The 23,356-nt window shown below is 43.1% G+C and overlaps 2 protein-coding genes across 6 annotated transcripts in view; both read left to right on the top strand.

The window, feature by feature from the left end:
- The first annotated feature begins 86 nt into the window (after positions 1-86).
- Positions 87-11,641, top strand: dcp1b (decapping mRNA 1B). The gene is made up of 11 exons (XM_076111440.1): positions 87-472; positions 916-956; positions 1,137-1,264; positions 6,777-6,843; positions 7,182-7,437; positions 7,675-7,767; positions 7,892-8,723; positions 8,875-8,925; positions 9,095-9,315; positions 9,422-9,634; positions 9,744-11,641. The coding sequence occupies exons 1-11, from the start codon at positions 314-316 to the stop codon at positions 9,819-9,821; spliced, it is 2,139 nt and encodes a 712-aa protein (XP_075967555.1). The 5' UTR covers positions 87-313; the 3' UTR covers positions 9,822-11,641.
- Positions 11,642-13,098: 1,457 nt separating this feature from the next.
- Positions 13,099-23,356, top strand: part of cacna2d4a (calcium channel, voltage-dependent, alpha 2/delta subunit 4a) — an 80,063-nt gene continuing 69,805 nt past the window's right edge. For 3 of the 5 annotated variants that reach the window (XM_076111653.1, XM_076111656.1, XM_076111652.1), the window contains exons 1-6: positions 13,099-13,230; positions 13,343-13,393; positions 15,212-15,297; positions 16,952-17,148; positions 19,722-19,803; positions 22,248-22,364. In XM_076111653.1, coding sequence (XP_075967768.1) covers positions 15,283-15,297; positions 16,952-17,148; positions 19,722-19,803; positions 22,248-22,364 — 411 coding nt within the window. In that variant the 5' untranslated portion in view covers positions 13,099-13,230; positions 13,343-13,393; positions 15,212-15,282. Of the gene's footprint in view, positions 13,231-13,342; positions 13,394-15,211; positions 15,298-16,947; positions 17,149-19,721; positions 19,804-22,247; positions 22,365-23,356 lie in introns of all 5 variants that reach the window. The other 2 variants (XM_076111654.1, XM_076111655.1) reach the window with 2 other exon arrangements.

Here is a 23,356-nt window from a genome sequence, read left to right as displayed (position 1 = left end):
TAATGGTCCATCGACTTTTCCATGTTGATTGATAAGGCTGAAATCTCCAACCCTGCAGCGCAACTACTCATGTCTGGTTGTTTACAATCTCTCTGGCTAAACATGGCCGCTGACAAACTCACTCATGGCAGTTAGCACTCGTTACATCTTTAAAATTTGAAATTTACAAATATTAAATTACAAAACAAACTATTAGATAGTTACCAATTTAATTGACTTTTTAACCTTGCTGTTGGTTTGTTTTTTATCTCATCTTCCTGCGACTCGTTAGCCGCTGAAGCTAGGTAGCGAGCTAACTTCTCCATAGGGAACAATGACAGCGACTTCTGCAGGTAGCAGCAGCTGTCTCACCGCTAAAGGACTGGACATAAGCCTGGCTGCTCTGCAGCGACAAGACCCATACATCAATGACATCGTGGACGTGGCCAGTCAAGTTGCCCTGTATACGTATAACAACAGGGCAAATGAGTGGGTAAGCCTTAACTTTACTTAATATGCTAACTTAGCTTAGCTTCGTCCCTGATAGGCGCGCTTTGTCACTGACACATATTTGCCCCAACTTAACTTGTACCATAAAGTTAACCCCAGCTATTGTTGTTGAGGGTCTAAAGAGTTATTTTCCTCAACAATCGAAGCGTATAGCCCTCTATTATTCGATTGCCTGGAATATTGTACCACAGATTATATTTAGATGCACGTTGCCCCTTTGCACCACACACGCATTTAAAAAAAGTTCTCACTGTTGTGTTCCTCGAAGACTATCACTTTAAATTCAGCTGCTTGGTCTGGAACATAATTTTTTGGGAGGGCTTTTAATTTGAAAATATTTTCATTTTACTTTTCCCCAACAACGAGATTTGGTTAAACCAGTTATATCACTTTGCTAATTTTTCTTTTATTGTATGTGTTTTTTAGGAGAAGACAGAGGTGGAAGGAACGCTTTTTATCTACACAAGGTAATGACTTCATTACTAAATGCTAAATTGAGTATTGGATTTTTCAGCTTTATTCATATTTTATTACTAAACACAACTGTTTCTGTGTAATAAATCATAATACGACAATACGGGAGGACATTACACAGCTGAAGAGCCTCTTGTTTCAAGTTGTTATTGACTCACTTATTTCTGTTTCAGACTGGCCTCTCCCAGGCATGGTTTCACCATTATGAACAGACTCAGCATGGAGAACCTGACGGAGCCAATCACCAAAGACTTGGACTTCCAGCTCCAGCACCCCTTCCTGCTTTACCGCAATGTGCGATGTAAGGAGACAAACACGCAGCTACACACACACACAGACCCACTTCTGATGTCTGCTTATTCATTATTGATGCCTTCAGTTGTTTGTCATCTCAACACCTGTTGAGCACATTACATGCGCAGGCACAGTAAGTGTAGTTTTGAACCCATTGCCATTTGTTATAGTGTGATATTCATTGCAGTGAATCAGAGATGACTAAATACCAGGACTAGCCACATAGACTAAATAGTTTGAATAGACTGAGCTGTGTTTCACAAGCAGCCAGACACATTGTGACAAACGCTTGAAAAATATTTACATTCGATTGTGTATATTTCATCTCAAAATCCACATGAGACCATATCTCTGTGACCTTTACGACCTGACAGCAATGTGATCACATCGCACTTAAAAATGACAGGTGCATCGATAGCCACAGGGAGGAAGTTAGATAAAATACTAACAATTTGACAGAGTGACCAAAGTGTGCAGCATGCTGCTCGTTTTAGTCGGAACCGCCAGTTCCTTATAAGGAGCAGAAGCATTGTTGTGACTCAGCCTGTCTCCCTCTGAGACCTACATCTGGCTCACACACACACACACACACACACGTTGCAGAGTGTGTCTTTGGGACAAGAGCCTGACAGCACTACAAAGCCAGCCAGCAGAGATTAGATACACCACAACAGTCACTGATAACATAAACACACACTCACTCAGGACTCGCTGAAAGACACAGACCTCCCTCCCTCTCTGTCATGGTCTCACACTCCATCAGGCTCAGTGAGCGGCAGGTGGAATGCTGTGTGTTTAGACACCAGTGGATTCCTCACGCCTGCTTTGATCCCCTTACTGTAGTATTTCATTAAACACCCTGAAGGCTCAGTGAAATAATGTGTAAGAGATCAACATTTCTCTGTGATCCCTTAATATGTTTTACACCAGGTGTAACTGCAGTCGGGACACATTAAAGATGATCTGTGGTAAATACTTCCCTCTAGATGTGGTCAGAGCGTCGGTAATGGGGGATAAATTGCAACAACTAACTCACATTTTTTGGGGAAGGAGAGGAATTGAAAAACGCATAAAACCAATAATCACATCTCAGTTGATTAGCATTTCCTCTGACGAAGAGAAAACATGGGCAGGGGTTGTGTGAGTTAAAGAGTGGGCGAGTACAAACCTAATGGTCAGTGGCTCCAGACGATTACGCTGATAAGAGACGGATAATAAAAGAGGCAAATAAGGCGAGATACAGAACACTTGTAATCATGCTGATTTTTATCGCCATCGCTGCTGTGATTCACCAGCATTTTTGGACCCTGAATAATTATTTTTGCATCCGGATACGTGACTAGGTTTAGCCAGATTCAGCTAAAAACACATAAACAGCACCGCAGATGCTCTAAAAGACATCGAAATGTCACGTGATCATCAGTGAGTGACTATTTAGGCCTCGGGCTGTTGGTAATGTTGCTAGTCCCACCGTGTCATGACCTCTTTGAGCAAGGGTCGTGGAATCTTATCCTTAGATAAACATGTAGCTCTCAGCACTGCCGCTACTTCCTGGAATGGCAGTTGGCACAAAGTGGCACCCCGTGTTAAAAATAGACGGTGGAGAATGAAGATATACCACAGAACAGAACAGAGCACGGTTAAGGGAAGAGAACTTCAGTCTGAGCAAGTCGAGATTCCTCTGGCAAATGTCCGAGTGCAGGCACACGGATAGAAAGCTTTTTACATTCCTATAGGCACCTACTATCCCAGGCAGTGCGTCAGTGGGCCCACTATCTGCAGTGCATATGGAGTTAGTTCAACCCCTAACCTTGGCCGTGTTACTGTCTTGATTGTGTGGCTCGTGAATCTGTCTGCTCCACCAGATACTGTGACTGCTAACTAACAACTCATTTGAATGTCTTTTCATTTAAAACCTATTTGTGTTGTAAAATCTTCTAAAACGTTAGGTTACAGTCTTCTCAGTGTGTGCAGGACATTCATGTCTTCCTGTGCCATTGACCCACTCGTGCAGATTTGGGATTATACTGCACAGAAGTTGGTTTCATTTTCCTGTACTCTCGTTATAAGTAATCATTATGAAGCAGAGCGCAAAGGTGTGGAAGTTTGTTCATTAATTGAAAGAGCTGAAACTCTTAATAAACGAACACGCAGCTATTTTGAAAACCAAGTAATTGTGTTTCGGTCTTTGTCTTTTCTGGCAAAAACAGATTAGAAGACGTCACCGTGGCCTTTTAAAAATAGCATTTACATTTACACAATCTTCTGATTTTATAGGCCAAATGATCAATTCTTTAATCGAGAACATACCTGTAAAATGTACTGTGGCCCACATTCATGTTAACGTCAGCACTCCACTGTATATCAGACGTATGGGCGGTCTTACCTCCAGCTTGGACGTATGTGTATCCCAGGTCTGTCTCTGACACCAGCAAGCCTTTGAATCTGACCTCAGGTTCTTCCTCCAGCCTCTCATGTTTAGGTTTCCTCTGAAACAGGCCTCTCAGCATGGCTCCTCTGGTCTCTCAGGAGCCTCACAGTCTGGTAGTAGTTGCCTCTTTTGAGTCTCTCCACAACTTGAAGTTGCTCAGATTACACCTTAAATTGCAACTCCGGTAAAATCGTATAATAGGTTCAACGAAAGTGATGCCAAAGGTGATGTGACACTTCCTCTGATAAGATTGTTCTTCTTCCGAAGCAAAGGATAGTGAACTTCTGTGATGAGTGACACTGTGTAAATGTCTCTCAGGTGTAGTGCACATACAGCTGACACAGCGGTTGTGGCAATGCCTCCTTAGAACTTGGCATCAAGAGAAAAAGAACAATTTTTAAATGAACCTGCAGTTAAGCCTCAACAGGAAGGGAAGGTGTAACAAGAGGGTTAATGTCTTCTTAGATGAGTTTCGATAGCTGCAAATCTCTATATTTACTCCTCCAATGTCATGAATTCCATTCTTACAAAGTAAGCGATGGTTCTTCTGGGAAAACAATTCCAAGCATAGATGTGTGTTACTGTAAGTGCACCTAACTTTGACAAACTAAATATTGTCCCAAATAATATCAACACTGTTCCTCATGACTGATGCACCGAGAACTCTCTCCACAAAGCCGATCACATGCTGCAGTGAAAGTACACCTAATCCATCTTGGACAACACTGCTGCTAACAAATATGTCTGCCTATTTCTGACTATACGAAGTCTAAACGAAACAAAAGTATGTTGCGAGTAGTCCAAAAGTGCAGTTTGGGTTCCAGCCAAACACCGTTACTGTATTCTCAAAGCGCATTTAAGCTTCCTGGAAAATGCAATGTTGCTGTGCAAGTTGGACAAAAAGCTTTAACCAAGAATGTATTTTAAACGCAACTCCAAACAGAGCAGTAGTTGAGCCAGACGAAAAGAATACTCAAAGTCCCACTTGAAGACTGAGTGAAGGTCTACAGCAGAGATCACACGTGCGCCAGAGATGGTCTGGTTTGTCGTAGTCCCAGGAGGGTTTGTAAGGACCACACCGCTGAAGTCCTGGATCACTTACAGACTTCAGCAGAGTGATAGTTGCCGGCGTTTCCAATACTCCTCGTCCAAAATGTCATGTTCAGGATGGACGTTTCTCGCTTAGTGACGTTGGTCGTCCTCTCCGCCCCATGTGACGGTTCACTTTGTCAGGATCTCTGCTTCACTTATTCAATGTCCCTCTGCCTTTCTTCCTCTCTCTCTCTCTCCCTCTCCCTCCCTCTCTCTCTCTCGGTCTCCAGTGTTGTTGACTGGAGCCCTTTTTTTCTCTCTTTTTCTGTCTCTCTAACTTTCACCCTGAAAGTGTAATGTTGTTGCCACTTCTTTGTTGTCCTCCTCCCACTCCGTCTCTCCCTCTCCCACTATCTCTCTTGCTCTGAGGCTTTTTGTAGGTCAGTGCAGTTAAAATGTGTGATAATCATCTCTATTGAACGTTTTTTTATCTTGTCCTCTTTATTATCTTCTGTCTTTCTCTCTCTGGGGGGGCGAGGCAGAGCAGCATACTGGTCAAAGAGACTTGAGTCTTGTATCTAGCTCTGTTTCCTCCCTTCAATTCACTTATTTGACAAAACTCAGTCACTTTCCTGACAGCTAAAGAGCTCTCAGAACTAGATGTTTCCTCTCTCTTGTTAGAATTGATGATAATCTCCTCTCTAACACACCTCACTTCTTCCTATTTCACATCTGTCCCTTAATTTTCCAGCTCTCTGACTTTGAGTCTGTGTCTCAGTGATCTCAAACAGTCTCATCCCCAGCGAGCACTAAGAGGCTCTGGCTCCAGCAGACGCTCTCCCACTGCAGTTACTTATTTTGTACTGGGCTGATTTTCCCAGGCTCAACTGGTGTGTGTGTGTGTGTGTGTGTGTGTGTGTGTGTGTGTGTGTGTGTGTGTGTGTGTGTGTGTGTGTGTGTGTGTGTGTGTGTGTGTGTGTGTGTGTGTGTGTGTGTGTGTGTGTGTGTGTGTGTGTCCCACCATACTGACCTCAGTAGCCGAGTGTGTGTTGTGTATATTTTTGTGCATGTCTGTCTGTGGGAATGTGTGTGGTTGTGTCTTTTTGACTGTGGGGGTAAATGTGTCCACCGCATACAGCAGACTACTTCTCTGTCTCTCGGTGGCCTCCTTTCCTTGTTACGATCGACCTCATCTTCACTGTAGAAAGTTAGCGTGCTGTGGTGTGAGATGATGTACATGCCATGTGTATGTAGCGTCGTCTGGTTCCGGTTAGGAGACTTTTTGTTGTTAGATAAGAAAGTGGAAACAGGTTTATGTTGTTTTTGTACCAAAATTCCGGTGCCTCAGTATTCATGCGACACATAGAGACTTGTTTGAGTGGAAACATGAAGGAACTGGGCCTCTGGGATCTGGACGTAGTTTTAGACCTTTACTGCTTTTATTTTTTGGGGCAATTCTGAATCTCTCCACACTGACAGGAATTGAATAATCACACAACCATCTCTTTCAATATGCTTTTGGAGCCAGTGCAAATGAAAATAGTCAAATGAGTCACTGTGTACTGTAATGCAACCTACTTGCTCACTGCAGTGTAATCCTATGGCAAATGGGTTTTAGTGTTGCCTTCTTCCTCCCTTGTTGACCATGTTTGTGCAGTTCAAGAGACTCCAGGGGCCCATGTTTCACTGTGTAACGGCACTGTAGGCTTCTGCTGCCCTTTGGGAAATGACTCACTGTGAGCCCTGGTTTAGACCCAGCAGGGCTAATAATACACGCTCTACGCGTCTGTCGGGCCTGCGTTGATGTCACGGCAGCAGGAGTTGTGCGACAGAATGTCTGTGCGATCATTTGATTGTAAGGGTATTGCAGCTCACTGGCTGCTGCGTCTCGTAATTCAGCCGGCAGTTTCATCATTTCAACGCTCTACTTCATCTTTATCTTTGACCGGGGCATCAGCCCGGACCAGCACCTTTTGTTACAAGTTTGTTTATGTTCAAAAAGTTCACTTCTTTCTCTCTTTGTTCCTCTTTGTCCCTCTCTTCCTCACTCCCCCAGTGGTTATCCATGGCATTTGGTTCTACGATAAGGAGGACTGTCAACGCATTGCTCAGAGGATGAAGATGTAAGTGCTTATATCACCACAAAGTGTATGTATACAGCAGTTGGAGAAAACAAAATGGGAATGAAATGTGACTGTGTCTACTAAACAGGGACTAGTGAGTTATGATCCGTCATTTGTTTATTAATGGATCTGTGTCTGGGCTGTCAACTAATGACAACCGTAGTATGTTTGAATGAGCTTTGCTCCCAGGCTGAGCGATTGTTTCTTTTACATTTCAAACATATATTAGGTGTAAACTGCTTGTCTTATCCTGACTTAAGTACTCCATTTTACTGCTTGTCTTGTATGGATCTGTAATGCATTCTCACGTGGACCTATATGTGTGTGTGTGTGTGTAGTCTGACCCAGCAGGAGCAGGCCCTGGCTCAGTCCCAGGGGGGCTGGTTGTCCCCAGGAGGAAGAGGAGGATCAGTAGTAGTAGTTGGAGGAGGAGGAGTTCTTGGGGGAGTACTTGGAGGAAGAGTTGGACAAGGAGGAGGAGGAGGAGGAGGACGAGTAGTAGGAGGAGGAGGAGGAGGAGGCGGAGGAGGAAGTGAAGAGAAGGCAGTGGACATCATCCAGATGTTGACCAAAGCACGCACAGAGTATGACAAGGTAGGATAACACCAAACAATCTGCTTCCTTAACAAAAAGAAGAAAACATATTTTGCCGTGGATTTCTTTTGTTCTGGAGAAATTTGACACATTTAATTTGATTGTTTGCATTTCCTCATACTGACCAATAGGCAGCACAGATCACCTGAGATCTTCCTCTCTCCAGGCTCTCTGGCCTTCTCCTTGCGTCACATTATCTCTTTTTCCCCCTTTATCCATGTGCCTCTCTACATGAAGTCTGCGTCGGAGCCAAAGGAGATTGGTGGCAGCAGTGTTATTTATGGAAACCCCAACCTGATCAAACCAATACCTGTTAAACCGAACACACAGGTAACACATTCTCATCCACTTCCTATTTCATTCTAGGGTGTTAATAACCCTTTGTAGTCCGCCTGATTTGTTAAAAACCCTTCAGAAATAACCGCAGTTAGTTTTCTCCCTTTGTCTCATCCAGGACAGTGAAAGTGCTCAACCCAAGCCTCTCTCTCTGGCCACTCTTTTTGGCTCTCAACCTCAACAACCTCAACAACCTCAACACTCATCCAAACCTGACCCGGTCCCTCCTATGGCTGCCCCCGAGACGGGGCCGTCGACGGGACGGGTCACGCGCCCGCCTGTAGCCCGCTCACTGAAATACGACGACACGGTGAACTCTAGCGGAAGTGCGACCTCCAAGGGAGGCAACGTCGCCGTGGTTGGCTGTTCAGATGGAGGGCTCAGGGCTGTGATTGGAGGACAAACAGTCGGGGAACACGGCGGAAACGCCGTCGTGGGCTTGCTGCCGAGTCCCACTGGCGCCCTTCAGCAGCAGCAGCAGCAGCAGCAGAACCAGCCTCAGCACTGCCCAGCCATCCAGAAACTCATGCAGGGACAGCGGGGAGTCGGGGTGGTCGGAGGCGTCCTTCAGACCGTGTCCGAGTCCCCCGAGAACCGGCTGTGTGACAACGGCGTGCCGCTGGAGCTTCACCACCACCATCACCATCTGTACCATCATCATCAGCAGCACCTCCTTCATCACCATCATCAACAGCAACAACAGCAACAACAGCAACAGCTGCAGGCTGACCCAATCAAGAGACTTTTCCAAACCCAGCCACCTCCTCCCTCCTCCAACCTGCCTCCTCTGCAGCAGAACCCTCACCTCTCCTCTCAGCCCGTGCTGGTGGATCCTGTGTCATGTTCCCACCTTCAAGCGCAACAAAGCCAGCAGCTGTTTTTCAGCCTCGCTAAACCTCAAACGGAGGCGCAGCACAACAGCCAGTCAGCTTCGGCTATACAGGGAACAGGTGGGGACATCTTTTATCCTGTCATTATGCTATGAACAAGCAGTATGACCATGTACTGAGTAAATGTACCACATACATGTGTCACATTGTAAATAATAAGTGAAGGATGAGTAGAAACTCATTTTCCTTAATATGTTCTCTGCTCTCCCAGGTTTGCTGCCATCTCAGGTGACCACTGACCACGTCCTTCAACCTTCACAAGGTATGACATCAGTTTCCTTGAATATTTCTAATGTGACAAAACTATGCTGGTTAGTTAGAACAGGCAATTATGTAATAATTGCGACAGACCTACCTACAGATATTTGACTATGTATCTATCTCTTCTTCGTTAGAATGATTCTAATCCTCTAATCGTGCTCTCCGCTCAGGTCTGTCTTCCCAGATGTCTGGTGTGGTGTCGCCTCATGAGCTCCTGCAAAAGCTCCAGCTGGTCCAGCAAGAGCAAAGCCTGGCTTCCCACGAACCCCCCCGACTCTGTCCAGGACTGGCCCCTCGGTTCTTGGGGCCCACTCAAGGTCAAGGTGCAGGCTCAGTAGTCGGACCGGTCTCAAACCAGACCGAGGGCCAAAAGGCTGCGCTGCAGTTTCAGGTAAGCACTACGAAGTAGCGTTTGTCTTTTACTTGTTTACATTTATGTAAATTCTTATTTTTAGGTTGCTTAAAAGGATTACTAATAAGTCTCCCTGTCTATCCAGGTCATCTCCCCCCAGCGGATACCGGCCACTGTGGCCCCCAACCTGCTCCTCTCTCCCAGTGTGTTCACTCAGGCAAAGTCCAGCGGCGGGTTGCCGGCGGCTGCCCAGGAGAGCTGCTGTTCCCCCTCAACCCTGTCCAGACCCCCGCTGCCGGTGGACATCAGAGTCCTTTCCAGAAGCCAGCTTCAGGCCACAATGCTGCACATGATCCAGGTATAAAAAAAATGTTACCGACATTTCCCTCTGTCCATTTGTTAATTATGAGAATATGCATGCATGCACACAGACGTACAGTATGATGAGCCGTGCTTGTGTGTTTCAGACTGACAGCTCATTCCTGGACACCATCTACGAAGCCTACATCAGCCGCTTTACTAATGACTCCGGCAGCAAGTACTGATGACTCTTCACTCTACACATATACTGTCCAGAGCAGCGGGGCTCCTTCTTCTACATCTAACACGGATGTAGCACACTTCTAATCGCACACACACACTTACTGTATTACAGAACCTTCCCTGAGAACCAAGTCTCTCTAGTCGCAACAACAATAACAAAAAAGCAGTTATCAAAAATTCCTAATGTGTGTTTCCATTTTTACAAAAAGACATCACTTTTCATCCGGTGACTCCTCAAATATGGCATAACTACGGTCTTTGACGTCACCTGTAGTTAAGGGGAAATGTAGCCTGTACTGCAAACTCTCTGTTTCTCACGCTGTTTGACATTTGTGTTTCCCTGCACTATTTTCTTCACCAAATGTAGCAGACTTTTATTTGAATCTGTTTTGTTTTAGTTGTTTGTCGCCTTTACTCCGTGACCGTCGTCTAACACCAGCCAGCCTGTCCGTCAACAAGTCTTCCCGGGCTAAAAACTAGTGCTGAAGGATATGCTCAAACTGACTTGTAAATGTAAAATATGTTCAACATGTTTTTGTTTTCTGTATATTTGGAAAAGTATTTTTAATTGTTAAACGGAATTTGTTGGATTTTAATTATTTCCAATTCTTTTAAATTATGTTCCTACTAGTTTGCGTTCTATAGGAACATTAAACGAGTATATTTCACTATCCAAATTCTTTTAAAGTGATTCAAATGATACCGTGTTGTTTTGAATTGTTCCTCCTTCTCCAGCACACTCTAGCTGTGGGATGAACATCTGTATTGGTACTTTAGTTACAGCTGAGGAAGATTTAAAAATGACATGGTATCCATCTCACTTGAAGTAACGAGGAAAGTACAGGAGGTCGTCAACTCGCCCTACCTCACAGAGAGCAGTTCAGAGGTGTACCTGTGTTTTTACAGATGTCAGTTATGTGATTGGACAGTTTTAAAGATTAGATAATCCAGTCAGGATTAACATAGGGGATTTCAACACCAGTGAAAAACCATTGACAATGTTTTAAAACACTGAAATATCACTCGAGTTGTGTATTTTTAAGTGATTTTTGCATTCATTCCACAGTTCCTGAACATTTTCACTGCCAAACAACATCTCACAGAAAGTCCCCTCAGGAAGAGTACGTTTTTATTCATCAAACACTTTGCTATTGATGGTAAGTCCAGTTGAATAAACAATGGGTTAAATGGATTCAAAGCCATAAATATCAGCAGAGAAGGTATTTAGATATATCCCATAATAGTTTTGAGTTCAAAGGCCTGTTTAAAACAAGTGGAGAAGACAATATGATAGAAAATGCACTTCCAAAATACTGTTACGATCCATGTGCTCAGTTCCTCACAGAGAAGTTGAAGTCAATAAAATAGTTTAATTTGATCGGTTAGGGTTTGCCGTTTGTGTTTAGCTCCCGTGCTAAACTGGTATACAGCCAGACGATACAGTAGCTACCAGAGGACACAAAAACAGCAGCAACAAAAAAAGAAAAAGAATACATTTGAGAGAAAAAAACATATTTTCTTTCCTATTTTTGTACTCAAAGAAAATGTATTGTTGTCAAAGTACAAATAACCAGCATGTTACATGACAAATAAATGTACAGCTAACATGGAAGTACAAATTCATCCTTATACAACATATCTACAGTTTTCTGTCATCCATAAAGTTTTTATTAAAAGCCGTTGTCATTTGGGATATTATGAGACATCGGAACGCCAATGGAAACATTTTTACACATTTGTCTTTCTTTTTGTTTTTAACAATGTTTTGCTCTTACATAAACTGGAATATATTTTAATTGGATATTAAATGTTCTCAAACTTCCTTTGTCTTTTTTTTATGTTGTGTCAATGGATCTGCATGGCTGACTGGTATTATGATTATTATGATGATGATTATTCAAGATTGATCCAGCCTCAAGTAACACTTATCACAATGAAGGTACGCTCACTATTGCTTTAATGTCACATCGTTGCCTTCTTTTGCCACGATCAATAGTGTGACACAATGTCTGCAGTGATTAATCAACTGGTTTTTACACAACCAGCAGTATTGAGGGGCTTTGCCCAATTATCTCTAATAGACTCAATACAACATCTTTTTCTTTTTCCAATAATAAATCGCTCCCTGAGTTTGTCGTGCCTAACCGAGCACACGGTGCATTGCTGACACAATGGAGTTGATTTGATTGAACCGAGCAGCCATTAAGTTTGTCCACTAGGTCCATTTAGTAGCTGTTGTGGAGCTTTTGATCAAATCAAATGATCTTCATAAGCAGATGAAGCAGCTACTAAATGGATTTTCTGGTGTGGACCTTATAGAGATAGTTTTCTCAATGATAACGTACTTTTAACCTCAGCTTTGTGGTTTAAAGAGCTCAAAGGAAAGTGGGAATTTGAACAGTTTCAGTGTCAAATACCACACAAGCTCACCTAAAACAATCAACATTTTGTCATTGATGCTCATGTTTTACTTCAAGCGCTTTCACAACATCACAATGCAGCGTAATGTTTCATTCGGTGTGCAACAATGGCTCCATTGACGGTCTGATGGACTGATTCATCCTCGGATGAAGTCATCAGCTGGTCTCCCAATGGCGACCGTCGACTCTCAGGACAACGGGGATAATGACCTTTCACTTAATCGCTTTCCCCGTGACGTACAGGCATACAGTATGATTCTTTAGATAAACAGACTGCGTATGGCTAAAGCAGTACAGTGAGGAGATTTAAAGCCAAAGATCTGCTCTGCCCTCCCTGACTTTTAGTGTTACATAATATTTTCGATATAGTCGTGTGACAAATTCTTCAGTCCATTAGTACTAACTGGTGGTGTTGTTATCAGGGCTGCTAATGGCTCAGAAATAGCCGCTGGGAACCCAAACACTGAAACGCAGTGTGAAATGATCAGAGTCCCGATCAATCTGCTGCCCACTTTTTATTCTTACACTAAGGGGATTTGGCTGCCTCTCCCTTCCTTCCTGCTTCCTCTCCCCGACCAACCGCACATGGTGATTAACGTCAGTATTTAAAGAAGCAGAAGAGTTAAACCCAAAACCAGAATCGGCTACGGTACAGTACAAAAAAAAAAAGCTGAAAAGTATAGTGTTAGGAGGGCTGTATCTGTATTTTTTCAGGAATCTCACACACACACACACACACGTTTCCAGACCACTGGTTTAGCTGATGGAGCTAAAACTAAGGGCTGACTATTAGCCCTGGCTTGGACTAATCAATGACTTTGGGATGTGTGTGTGTGTGTGTGTGTGTGTGTGTGTGTGTCTGTGTCTGTGTGTCCATGCAGAGAGAGGCGGGGTCTTCTGTTTGTTCAGGGAGTCCAAACCACTTTTGTTGCCACTGTATTCTCAAATGGAGGATGTCATCTGCATCAACTGATTTACTGGTTTTCATGAGGTGATGAATCAGACGAAAACAGACAAATATTGTTTTTTTTAATGTTTTTGTTCATACACCAAAGAGTTCAAACTGAATTTTAGGAATCATTCTTCATGTCATTTTTTTACAGTCTCCTAAACTCAGACAAGACAAGTTGGAAGCATAATTAGCCGGGGCACAGGTGAGTGTGTTTTCTTTGTTGTTCTATCCTACAGTGGTGATTGATGGTGTTTGAGGATCATATTTTAATGTATTCATGTAGATATGTTTGTTGTTCATGTGATGAAAAAGAGAAGTAAATGGAAAATTATAATAAAAGTGGTCTAAAAACAGAAAGGGGCCAAATATTGCACCTTAAAATGTATCAATTGGGAAAAAAGTAAAATATAGTAAAAGAAAAGCCTGGAAAACCAAAGACACAACTGAACTGGAGATGAATGAATGGAAATCAAATCCTCCACATCCTCATTTTGGTATTGATTATGATTTACATTTATTTTGCCTGTTTTAGAGATAATTTCTGCAAAACTTATGTTTTCTACTATGTTTAACTCTATGCTCTTACTAAAGATAATCATTTACTGGACTGTAAAGTTATCAGTGTTCGGTTTAAGGTGAAGGATTTTCACAAAGCGGCAACCGGACCAGGCTTAGGGGATGGTTCTGATTTATTTCAACCCAAGTCTTTGTATGTTGCTATACTTTCAGAATAAGTTTGGCATTAAACTCCTTCTGCTGCTGCTGGTAGAAAAATCAAGAGTTTGTCCATATTAGAGGGGGGGGGGGGGGGGGGGGGAGACGCACGGACTCATCCCCACAGTCAGTGATCTGGGTCAGTGGGGGAGGAGGAGTCCAACAGCTGTTATATTGTACATAATATGTGCATGCATATCTGTTTGCGTGTGTTCGCGTCACTAAATGTCAGCCTGTGTCTGAACCGTTCATGTTATTCATCTGACCCTTTCTGCATTTGTGTGTATGTGCCAGATTGTTTTACTGCATTTTTATTTCCATAACAGCATGAGCAGATGTTTTACTGTGTGTGTGTGTGCCTGTGTGTGTACCTGCAAAAGCATATACGTATGTGTGTGTGTGTGTGTGTGTGTGTGTGTAGAGTTTGCTTGTGTGTATGTCTGACTGTGTCTCTGGTATTTAGTTAAATGTTGCTTAATGGTCCCAGCAGCAGACAGCCCATTTCAGCTCTAGACGTCGTTTCACAGTCATGTCTCTGCTGTGGCTCTCATTCAGTTAAAATCATCCATTGTGCAGTTTTAGATGAAGCAATAAACACAACATTACTTGTTTAAACATTTCATACGAAGCGGTGAACACGAGCAGAAGTGTCTGTAGTCGGTAGCCACACAGATTTCACTCCAACAAAGCAGCAACAAAATCCCAAAACTCCAGATTTTTTCAAGTGCTATGCAGGCAGACCCACGGAGATAACCCAAGCACACACAGGACACTTAAACATGAATGAATCCTGGAGTCATTTAAATAGAAAAAAGTATGATATGAACGCGAGATTGCAGTTGTCTTCAAGCAGCCACGGAAATAACTTATACTAAAAATAAGAGCAGATTTCTAAACCTACTGAAACTTATAGACCGATCGATGTTGCAGCACTCTTTGTGTGTGTGTGTGTGTGTGTGTGTGTGTGTGTGTGTGTGTGTGTGTGTGTGTGTATGGACATACATGTGAGGCAATGAGAGTCCACTAGGTGTCTCAGTGTGTTTATGTTATAAGATTGTGTCAGTCAAGTGCATCTTCCTCCACAAATTGCGGCTCCCTTCGGATAAAACTACAACCGAGGGCTCTCCCTTTCCTCTCTTCTTCCCATTTGCTCCCGTTTCTCTCTTCCCTTTGCTTCTTTTCTTTTCTTTTACTCTCCTCCCTTCTCTTCTCTCTCTCTTTCTCCCCCCCCCCCCCCCCCCATGACAGATGACCTCAGTTCATTCTTACCACTGCCATCTTTTCTTCCATTCATTCTCTTTCTCAGTAAAAACAGACACACCGAGAAAGATCAAGCAAAAAAAAAGCAAAGAAGTATGAGAGAATCGGAGGAGAAGAATGGAGAAATATCAGGTGAAAGAATGCCTGGCGAGAAAGATAAAGGGATAAAAAGAGGGAGAGAAACACAACTAAATGCAGGAATAGAACGACAGTAGGTCAAATAGCATTAGAGAAAAGATAAGGGCAAGAGAGGGAGATAGAGTTTGTGTTAATGTGTGTGTGCGTGTGTGTGTGTGAGAGAGAGCGAGCGAGAGGGATGGAGAGAGAAGATGAGGGATGGAGGAAGGAGGGGTTTAATCCTGCCTGGATTATGGTATAAACTGGTCCCGCAGAGCAGGAAGAGATATGCAGGAGAGAGAGGAAGTCCCACTATCCCTCCATCCATCATTCACTCCATCTCACTCGTAGAGGGATCGTGTCCCAGTGCTGCGTGGTTTCGGTTTGGATCCACCGGGATGTGAGGTCATCAGGGAAGGACGGCAGAAACACCTGACTTTTGGGAATATGTGCGCAAGTCCTGCTTGGGAATACCTCGCTTTCTGGTGACAAGGACTTGAACGCGGCTGGAGACAAAAGTTTACCGGGACGACCCAAGTCTTTCATCCCTCTCCCTTTTTTCCCCCCACCATCCTTTGGATCGAAGAGAGCGAGCATGGAGGACAGAAGCGGATGATGGGAGCTCTAGAAATAGCATTAAAAGGTGTGGAGAGGGAGTTGTAGGAACATGGCGGGAAGCCTTTGTGACTCCTGGTGCGCAGACGTGACCTTTGACACTGGAGACAGGCGCTTTCTAGACTCCATTGTGTGCTGTGGTAACCAGCTGAGCTGACATCAAATCATCAATCAGACACTTTTCATTTGCTATAGAACTTTCTCTCCAGAACCCACATGTCTCAAAGGCAATGGTTTTAAAGCTTTGACCAAATTACATAGTGAGTAATCTTCAGTGAAATTTGGGGACGTATTTTAATCTTCCTGCATCCCACTTTGTGGCTCCGGCTTGTGCTCCTTTTAAATTAGCGTCTTGGACATCACATGGCATTGTCTCAATCTTTTGGCTCACAGGAAAAGCAGCTCTCAAATCGTTCCACTCACAGACTGTGGCTTTCTCAGTATCTTTCTTAGAAGCCAAATGGAGCCTTAAATCTCCGACTGCTTTTAGGATGACATGCGTTCTCTGTCGGTGGATGTCTCACGTGAGCTTTCTGGATCCTTTGCTTTTCCTGAGCAGGCCTCGGACTCTCACAGATTCTCCACATGTCACTACGGGTCCTTGTGTATTTTAGGTCTGCCTTCTCTTCAAGCCTCGGGGGGAGTCTCAAGAGTTGAACTATGCATGAATGTCTTTGAGAAAATTGCGGATTGGAGCTTTACATTTTGGTAACGATTACTTTACCAGGCAAGTTGACAAAAAGTGTTATTCTTTTTAGGTCTGAGCAAGTTGTTAATTTGATTTCCGCTGTAATTTCCTGAATTAGGCTACGTCCTTGTGGTCCCATCCAGTTCTGCTCGGCTCTATGGAGCTTTTTAGCTTCTTTTATCACAATATTGGTTGAATAGGCTGCAACTGTACTGTTTTGCTTGACTCCCACCGCTCTCATTGTAGTTTTTTACAACATCACCCATGAAGCAAACAACGTCCCTCTTTTTATGAGTGCACTGTGACCCGAGCACTTCTAATCTCACTTTGCTCTGTCCTAATTTAATAATTTTCTCTTGGAGCCAGCGTGCAACAATTGCTGAACTGATGCGGATCGTGGCAGCTGCAGGGATGAATCGCCGGACCTGGGGAAACGCTGGGAATGCCAGTAAATGGGACAGAAATGGGCCGCACAGAGGGAGGCTGATGCTGCTGCTGTGGATTATCCTCTCCAGCTCGCTGTGCCTGATGGTCGAGGGCCAGATGAAGCTCTCACCAGAAACGTGAGTACAGTTGCACTAGAAAACCCTCACACTTAGTTTTTCACCCCCAGGAACTGAACCATTTCTGTCGGATCAAGTTTGGATGTTAATGTAAAATCTCTCTATATATATATATACATATATATATATAGATCTGTAGGACATTTATTCCAAGGATCTTAAAGATACTGACTTCACTTATCCAGCCTTTTCACAAAAGTTGCTATTGTTGTATTTACCTGTATGGGCTGCTATGATTGCATCCTCACTTACAACGAAACACAATGTGCTGCCATTTAGCGGCAAATACCAGTAAGATGACCGCAAACCCCTGTTCTTTATCAGGACATTACATCAACAATTGCACCAGGTCATTTCCCCGTGGGCCCCCTGCCAAGTCTACGTAGCGTTGTCCTTTTTTTGAAGCCGCACGTGAGATGGATGACTGAATTATGTTCTTTCTATTTTTGCTGATGGCTCCACACAAACACACGTGGGCCATATGGGTACCTGTGGGATGGGGGTGTAGCTAACTGCCAAACCATCCTACAGCATCCTACAGCTGAATTCCTAAAACCATGTCTTTGAAATGTTCTACTATAGTCGGAAAAACTGTGCTAATTAAAAATGATTCCCAAATACAAAGGGACTTGCGATTACTCATAATGCCGAATGTGTTTTATTTTCACAGCGTTCACTTTGTAAAATAAGTGGTCACTTTGTTCCCCTCATTTTTTCTTTTGGGAATGAAATGCTGCGTCTGTTTGTTCTCCAAAAACCAGACGAAGCTCTTTTCCCTGAACAGCTTTCAAACCTCCTGCTGACTAAAAACACTAACAGATCGATACAGTGCTGTCAGTCCACAATAGCCTATTAACTGTGTGTGTGTGTGTGTGTGTGTGTGTGTGTGTGTGTGTGTGTGTGTGTGTGTGTTAAAGTGGAAGGGGTCAAGAGAGACACAGAAATACACAGCATTTTGTTAATTGCACTGAAAACCATAGAAGCAATGGTTGATTGTACAGCATACATTGCGTGTGTGTGAGTTTTGCCCTGATACAGCTCAGAGAGCGTGTGCTGTCACTAGGCGGGCTGCTGTGACAAGGGAGATTAAAGCTCCAGGGTCAGCAGAGTTCAGCAAGCCAGCGAAGGTCACTGAGCCCAAAACGCTTCACTCTGCTTGGGGGGGGGGGGGGGGGGATTTGGCAGCCGGGCCCCTCTGGCTCTGGAGGTTATGACCAGAACATTTCAGGCCAAGAAGGTCAAGTCTTTAGCCTCTGAGGAAACATCGCTCTGCAGCCAGGAGGAAAACAGACAACTGCCAGAAAGACATCCATAGCAATGACACATTTTCTACGTCAAAGAAGTTTTATAGTGACCAGTTGCTGCCTTTACCATAACCATAGAGTTACTTACTGTGTTACATTTGGTCCGTGATGAGTTTGGTCTGCCTAAAGCTCTGTCTTAATCTGACCTTGCATGCCATGTTCAGTGGTATTGTAGCTCACGGCAACATTGGTCTTCAACAGCGTTCGGTCTTAGAGGCACCACAGGGAGTGTGCAACAAACATTTCAACTATACCTTTAAACGCTTACAGTGATCTGATTCATTCAAGGCAACAGTCATGAGTCATGTGATATCCCTCACATTTTTTGAATGAACCCACACTCATCTTTCAGAATAAATCATATCAACAAGTCAAAACAGTATTTTAGGTACTGAGGCTGGTCAGGTTATAATCATGGCAACCCTGCCTGCCAACTAGCAGCGAGCTGGCTGGCTCCCCATAGGTCGAGCCATCTGTCACATCCTGTCTACTCTCTAAACTCTATTATCTCTCCTTGGCTGCATTCACATGAAGGATTTGTAGAATTACTGCATGTTATAGAGCACAGAGTAACCTCTTGACCTAGCAGACTGTCAGCTTTTACTGTCACCTTAACACTAATCCCTTTAAATCTGTTATTGGTGAATGCACCCTAACCTCTTTTCGTAATTGGCTTGTAAGAGTCACTCTCACTATTGACCTTGTTTTATTAGCCCTTATTTTTTCAGGCAAGACACAAGTGAAATTATTTGGAAAGAGGGTGATTCAGAAACAGGCCTTATCTCTTTCTCAAAGCACGGTGTTACACTTGAGGGAAGTACTTTCCTGATTTGTTCCACAATTGTTTCGGAGCTAAAGCACAAGGAGTTATTGTGAATAGAGTCAGTTGTGACATTTACCTCATAGTGCTTTTATTCAGTTTATTGCAATGCATTTTAAATATCCATAGTACGGAAAGTAATAAACACCTTTATTTGCCAAAATGTCAGTAATTCAATTGAGACCTCTTTCTAATAAGCAACTCTTTTTAAAGGGTTTAAACGTTGGAACTAACGATATTTTAAGGGTCAACAGATCATTTAGTAACGCTTTGTAGATCACTTCTAAGCAAGACCATCTTATGTGAATAGTCCCTTTGACTGATTGGACCGTATATGGTCGCATTTACTAATGTACAATACAAGTAAACCTGCCTTGCCTTTGTAGTTATTGCATTGTTTTCATAGATATTGATAACAGCGTTGATGATCATGTTTTCTGCGTGTCCAGGGTGCAGCAGTGGGCTGTGTCCTTTGGCAAAGAGATAGCTGCCCTGTCCGCCAGATACTCTGGAGCTAAACTGCTACAGAAGGTAAGCGATCACGCACACTAAGAAACACAGACACACACATGATGTTAGATAGAAACACGGATACACATGCACAAGCTAAAATCAGCTGCAGACACACATGCATATATATATATACATACAGTATATACACAAAATTCAAATGTTTTCACAAGGCATCTCAATTGTATGTGTTTTAAGATGAATATACATTATATTGTGCGTCAGTAATTTCCCATTTCAAACGGACAAATCAGTGATGTTGAGGGGGAGGTGGTGGTTGTGGTGGGGATTTAATCCCTTTGATTGATTATCCCTAACATACAGTGTCCATACCAGAGAAATGTATAGAAGAGGTTGCCGATTGACAATATGGCTGCTGGCATTTAGAAAATACAAAGATAAGGACTTAAATACAGAGACATAAATGTAGTTAATGGTAAAAAGAGACAGTTGGATATGGAGCAGATGAGATCATCAGATCAGACTGAGACGGGCGGGGTCCGTAGCTCCTCCCCTCCCCCCTCCCCTCTGCTCCATCGTCCAATGGGAGCCCGACTGACTGGCATACATTTGCTGTACAACATCTGCACATGGCCCAGAGACCAATGTCATGACACACTTAATTCAAAAGCACATAAATAAACTCACACGATGTTGACTTTAAAAACAATTGGTGTGCTTTAAAAGTACATACGTTAAATGTCATGCTGATATACTGTAGCTCATTGAACTGAGTTGAATTCGGCTTTTGGTGTGTGAGTTACCTTAGAGACTGAAGAAGAGGTTATGCTTGTGCGTGTGTGTGTGAGTGTGTGTCTTCAAGTAATTAGGATGTGCGGTCTTCCTCAGCATGCCACCCTGTAGAATACCTAGCAGGCCCACTCACCATCTGCCACGCACACAAACACGCTGTGATACATGCTACTACTGACCGTCTCCCTCTACAGCGTCTTTATTTTTCGTTTCACACCGCATGTTTCTGTTCTACAGCACGGAAACATCCCCCAATCTAGCTGCACAAATAACCAACTTCCACAGACAAAACACAGCAGTATAGTGGTGTGTTGGTCGTGCTTGTGTTGAAGACTGGATCAACCTCAGATTAAATCAATGTTTAGTTGGTAGAATTTTCAGACAGTTTTTAAATACTGACTGATCAAGCCGCCCCGGAGACAGTAGCAGTAAAGTGATGGTATAGTAGAAGTTGCAGTTGTCATAATAGCACCAATAATACTAGTTGCTGTCGTAACAGTATCAGTAATAGCAGTATGTGTACATAACGTAGGTGCTTTTATTTAGTCAGTGATGTGTAAAAAGCGCCCGTGCATTAGTTTAAGCTCGGCAACAAGAAGCCATTACTCACCCAGCTCTGTCTAATCGATGGCTTTCTCGTTATCTGTGGAACATTTAGTGACTCTGTCTTCTTGCCTGAGTAAACTGAATAGGATATTGAGTGTTTGACTTTATATCTAAAGATAATACAGTAATTGCTGGAGCTTAATTTCGTTGGAAAAGGTTTTTTTTATTGTTTATTTGCAGAAGGCTTTAATAGAGCTCTTTATCATCCCCTTTCTCATTCATATCTGTTTGTCTCTCTTATCTGTCTAATTCAGTCTGGCTGCTTCTCCCCTCTAATGGAAATTGAAAATCTGTAAAAGTGAAAATAGTATACAGCTTACTTTGAATGACAAATAGGGCATATAGTTTCCCCACTATTCTGAGTTGTCAGAAGTTATTTTTACGTCAACAGGCTACCAAAAGTTGTAACTTGCTCGCTAAAAGGGCCTTTCCCATTTCCCCACCTTTGAACTGGGGATTTCCCATTAACAAGCCTATTTTCTCAACAAATGTTTAAGGAATGGTAATTATCTTCCTGCAATAGAAAACAAGTCCTATGCCTATCACCCCAAAAAAAAATCATTTACCTTCATCTGTCATCACGGCTGATGCTTTTATCGTCAGTGCCGGAAATTAACCTTTCAGTCCGCAGGCAACAACAGCACAACGTCCATTAGATTACATTTATGTAACTGCTTTAATTCGATAGCTCAGTGAGCAAACCCACCAGCCACTAGCAGCCACAATAATACATTAGAACATGCACAGATGTCAGTCAGGAGGCGCCGTGTGCAGTGGATGGTTTTCTTTGTGGCGTCCCTCTGTCGTATATTGCAGATTAGAGACGGGGTCTGGGGAGTGGATAAAGTCAGGCCTTGACCCTGCAACTGTGCATGCGTGTGCATAATTATGTAATACCAGGATCACTTCCATGAATATCTGTGTCTCTGTTTGTCTCTGTTGTTTTCCATTTTGTATTTGACCAAGAGAGTGAATTTATATATCATAATCCTTACTCTCTTTTGTGTTATTGATTTAATGAGCTCACATGACACTTTCTCTAGAAGGATTCTCTGTAAGGTATCCGCACTGCTATTAATGAGTCAACTGTGTCTGTTTTTTAAAAGAAATACAAGGATGTCGAGGCCGTGGTGAAGATAGAGGAGGTGGACGGAGAGGAGCTCGTAAAAAAGTTTGCCGAGGAGATGGAGGAGATGCTTGGGAGGAAGATGAAATCTGTGAAGGTAATAATGATACGTTCCGTAAAAGCAAACACACACTTTAAGGTAATCATCTTGACATGTTTCATGTCTCCTGCAGACTTGATAATCGTTCCTGCATGGGCAGAGTTTATCCTTAGTTGAGGCGAGTAGAGTATATAAGCGCCTCTTTATTTCCCCGTACTTGATTACAGCCTACAAGCCCGACGGTGGTGGAGATATGGGGATATTTATTGAGTATTACTTACACTATTTAATTTGGTACTTTAATTTACTTTTGGTCTACTCCAACTGATGACGAGCAGTTGTGCTCGAAAACCTCCCCGAGGTGTAAATAATAAGTGGACATTGGTGCGCTGCAGTGTGCGATCTAATTATTTGTTGATTTCATGATCTGCCCACCTACGGCTCAGCACCTGCCCTCTTTGGTTTGGATGTGCGTGCTTACTCTGACTTGTTTGCTCCGGGTGTATCCTTAACCTGGTGTGTATAGTAACGAAGTAGAAATACTTCGTTACTATACTTAAGTCGTTTTTTTGGATATCTGTACTTTACTTTATTATTTATATTTCTGTTGACTTTTACTTTTACTTCGCTACATTTTGCAAAGAAAACTGATACTTTTACTCTGATACATTTCCCCTGAAACCTTCGTTACTCGCTACAAAATCAAATCTATCTTTAGAAACAAAATGAATCATGAGACCAACGTCGGGGACTGTGGTGGAACAGAGACTGCAACAAGCAGGTTTGGTGAATCAGTTAAATCATTGGTTAATCACGTTAATGCGCAAAACAAGCGCTCTCAAAGCCGCGGTGTTTAGATTCCCAGCGATGCCCAGGATGCTACATGCTATAGCTAGCGAGCGACAACACGAGTAGAACTCCACACAGGACGGTGGGATGAGGAGAGGTGGATGGGTCAAACAAACACTGGTGTTTCCTCCAGGAGGCCGCAGTTTGTGCCGTGTGTGAAACGAGAAGCCAATGTTGATTTATTTGTGACGTGACTTCCG

Source organism: Anarhichas minor, unplaced genomic scaffold (genome assembly GCF_050575085.1).
Source record: "Anarhichas minor isolate MPS153535 unplaced genomic scaffold, ASM5057508v1 ptg000045l, whole genome shotgun sequence".
NCBI lineage: Eukaryota > Metazoa > Chordata > Actinopteri > Perciformes > Anarhichadidae > Anarhichas > Anarhichas minor.
The sequence above is the reverse complement of the archived record's forward strand: the minus strand, read 5'-3'. Positions and strand labels throughout refer to the sequence as shown.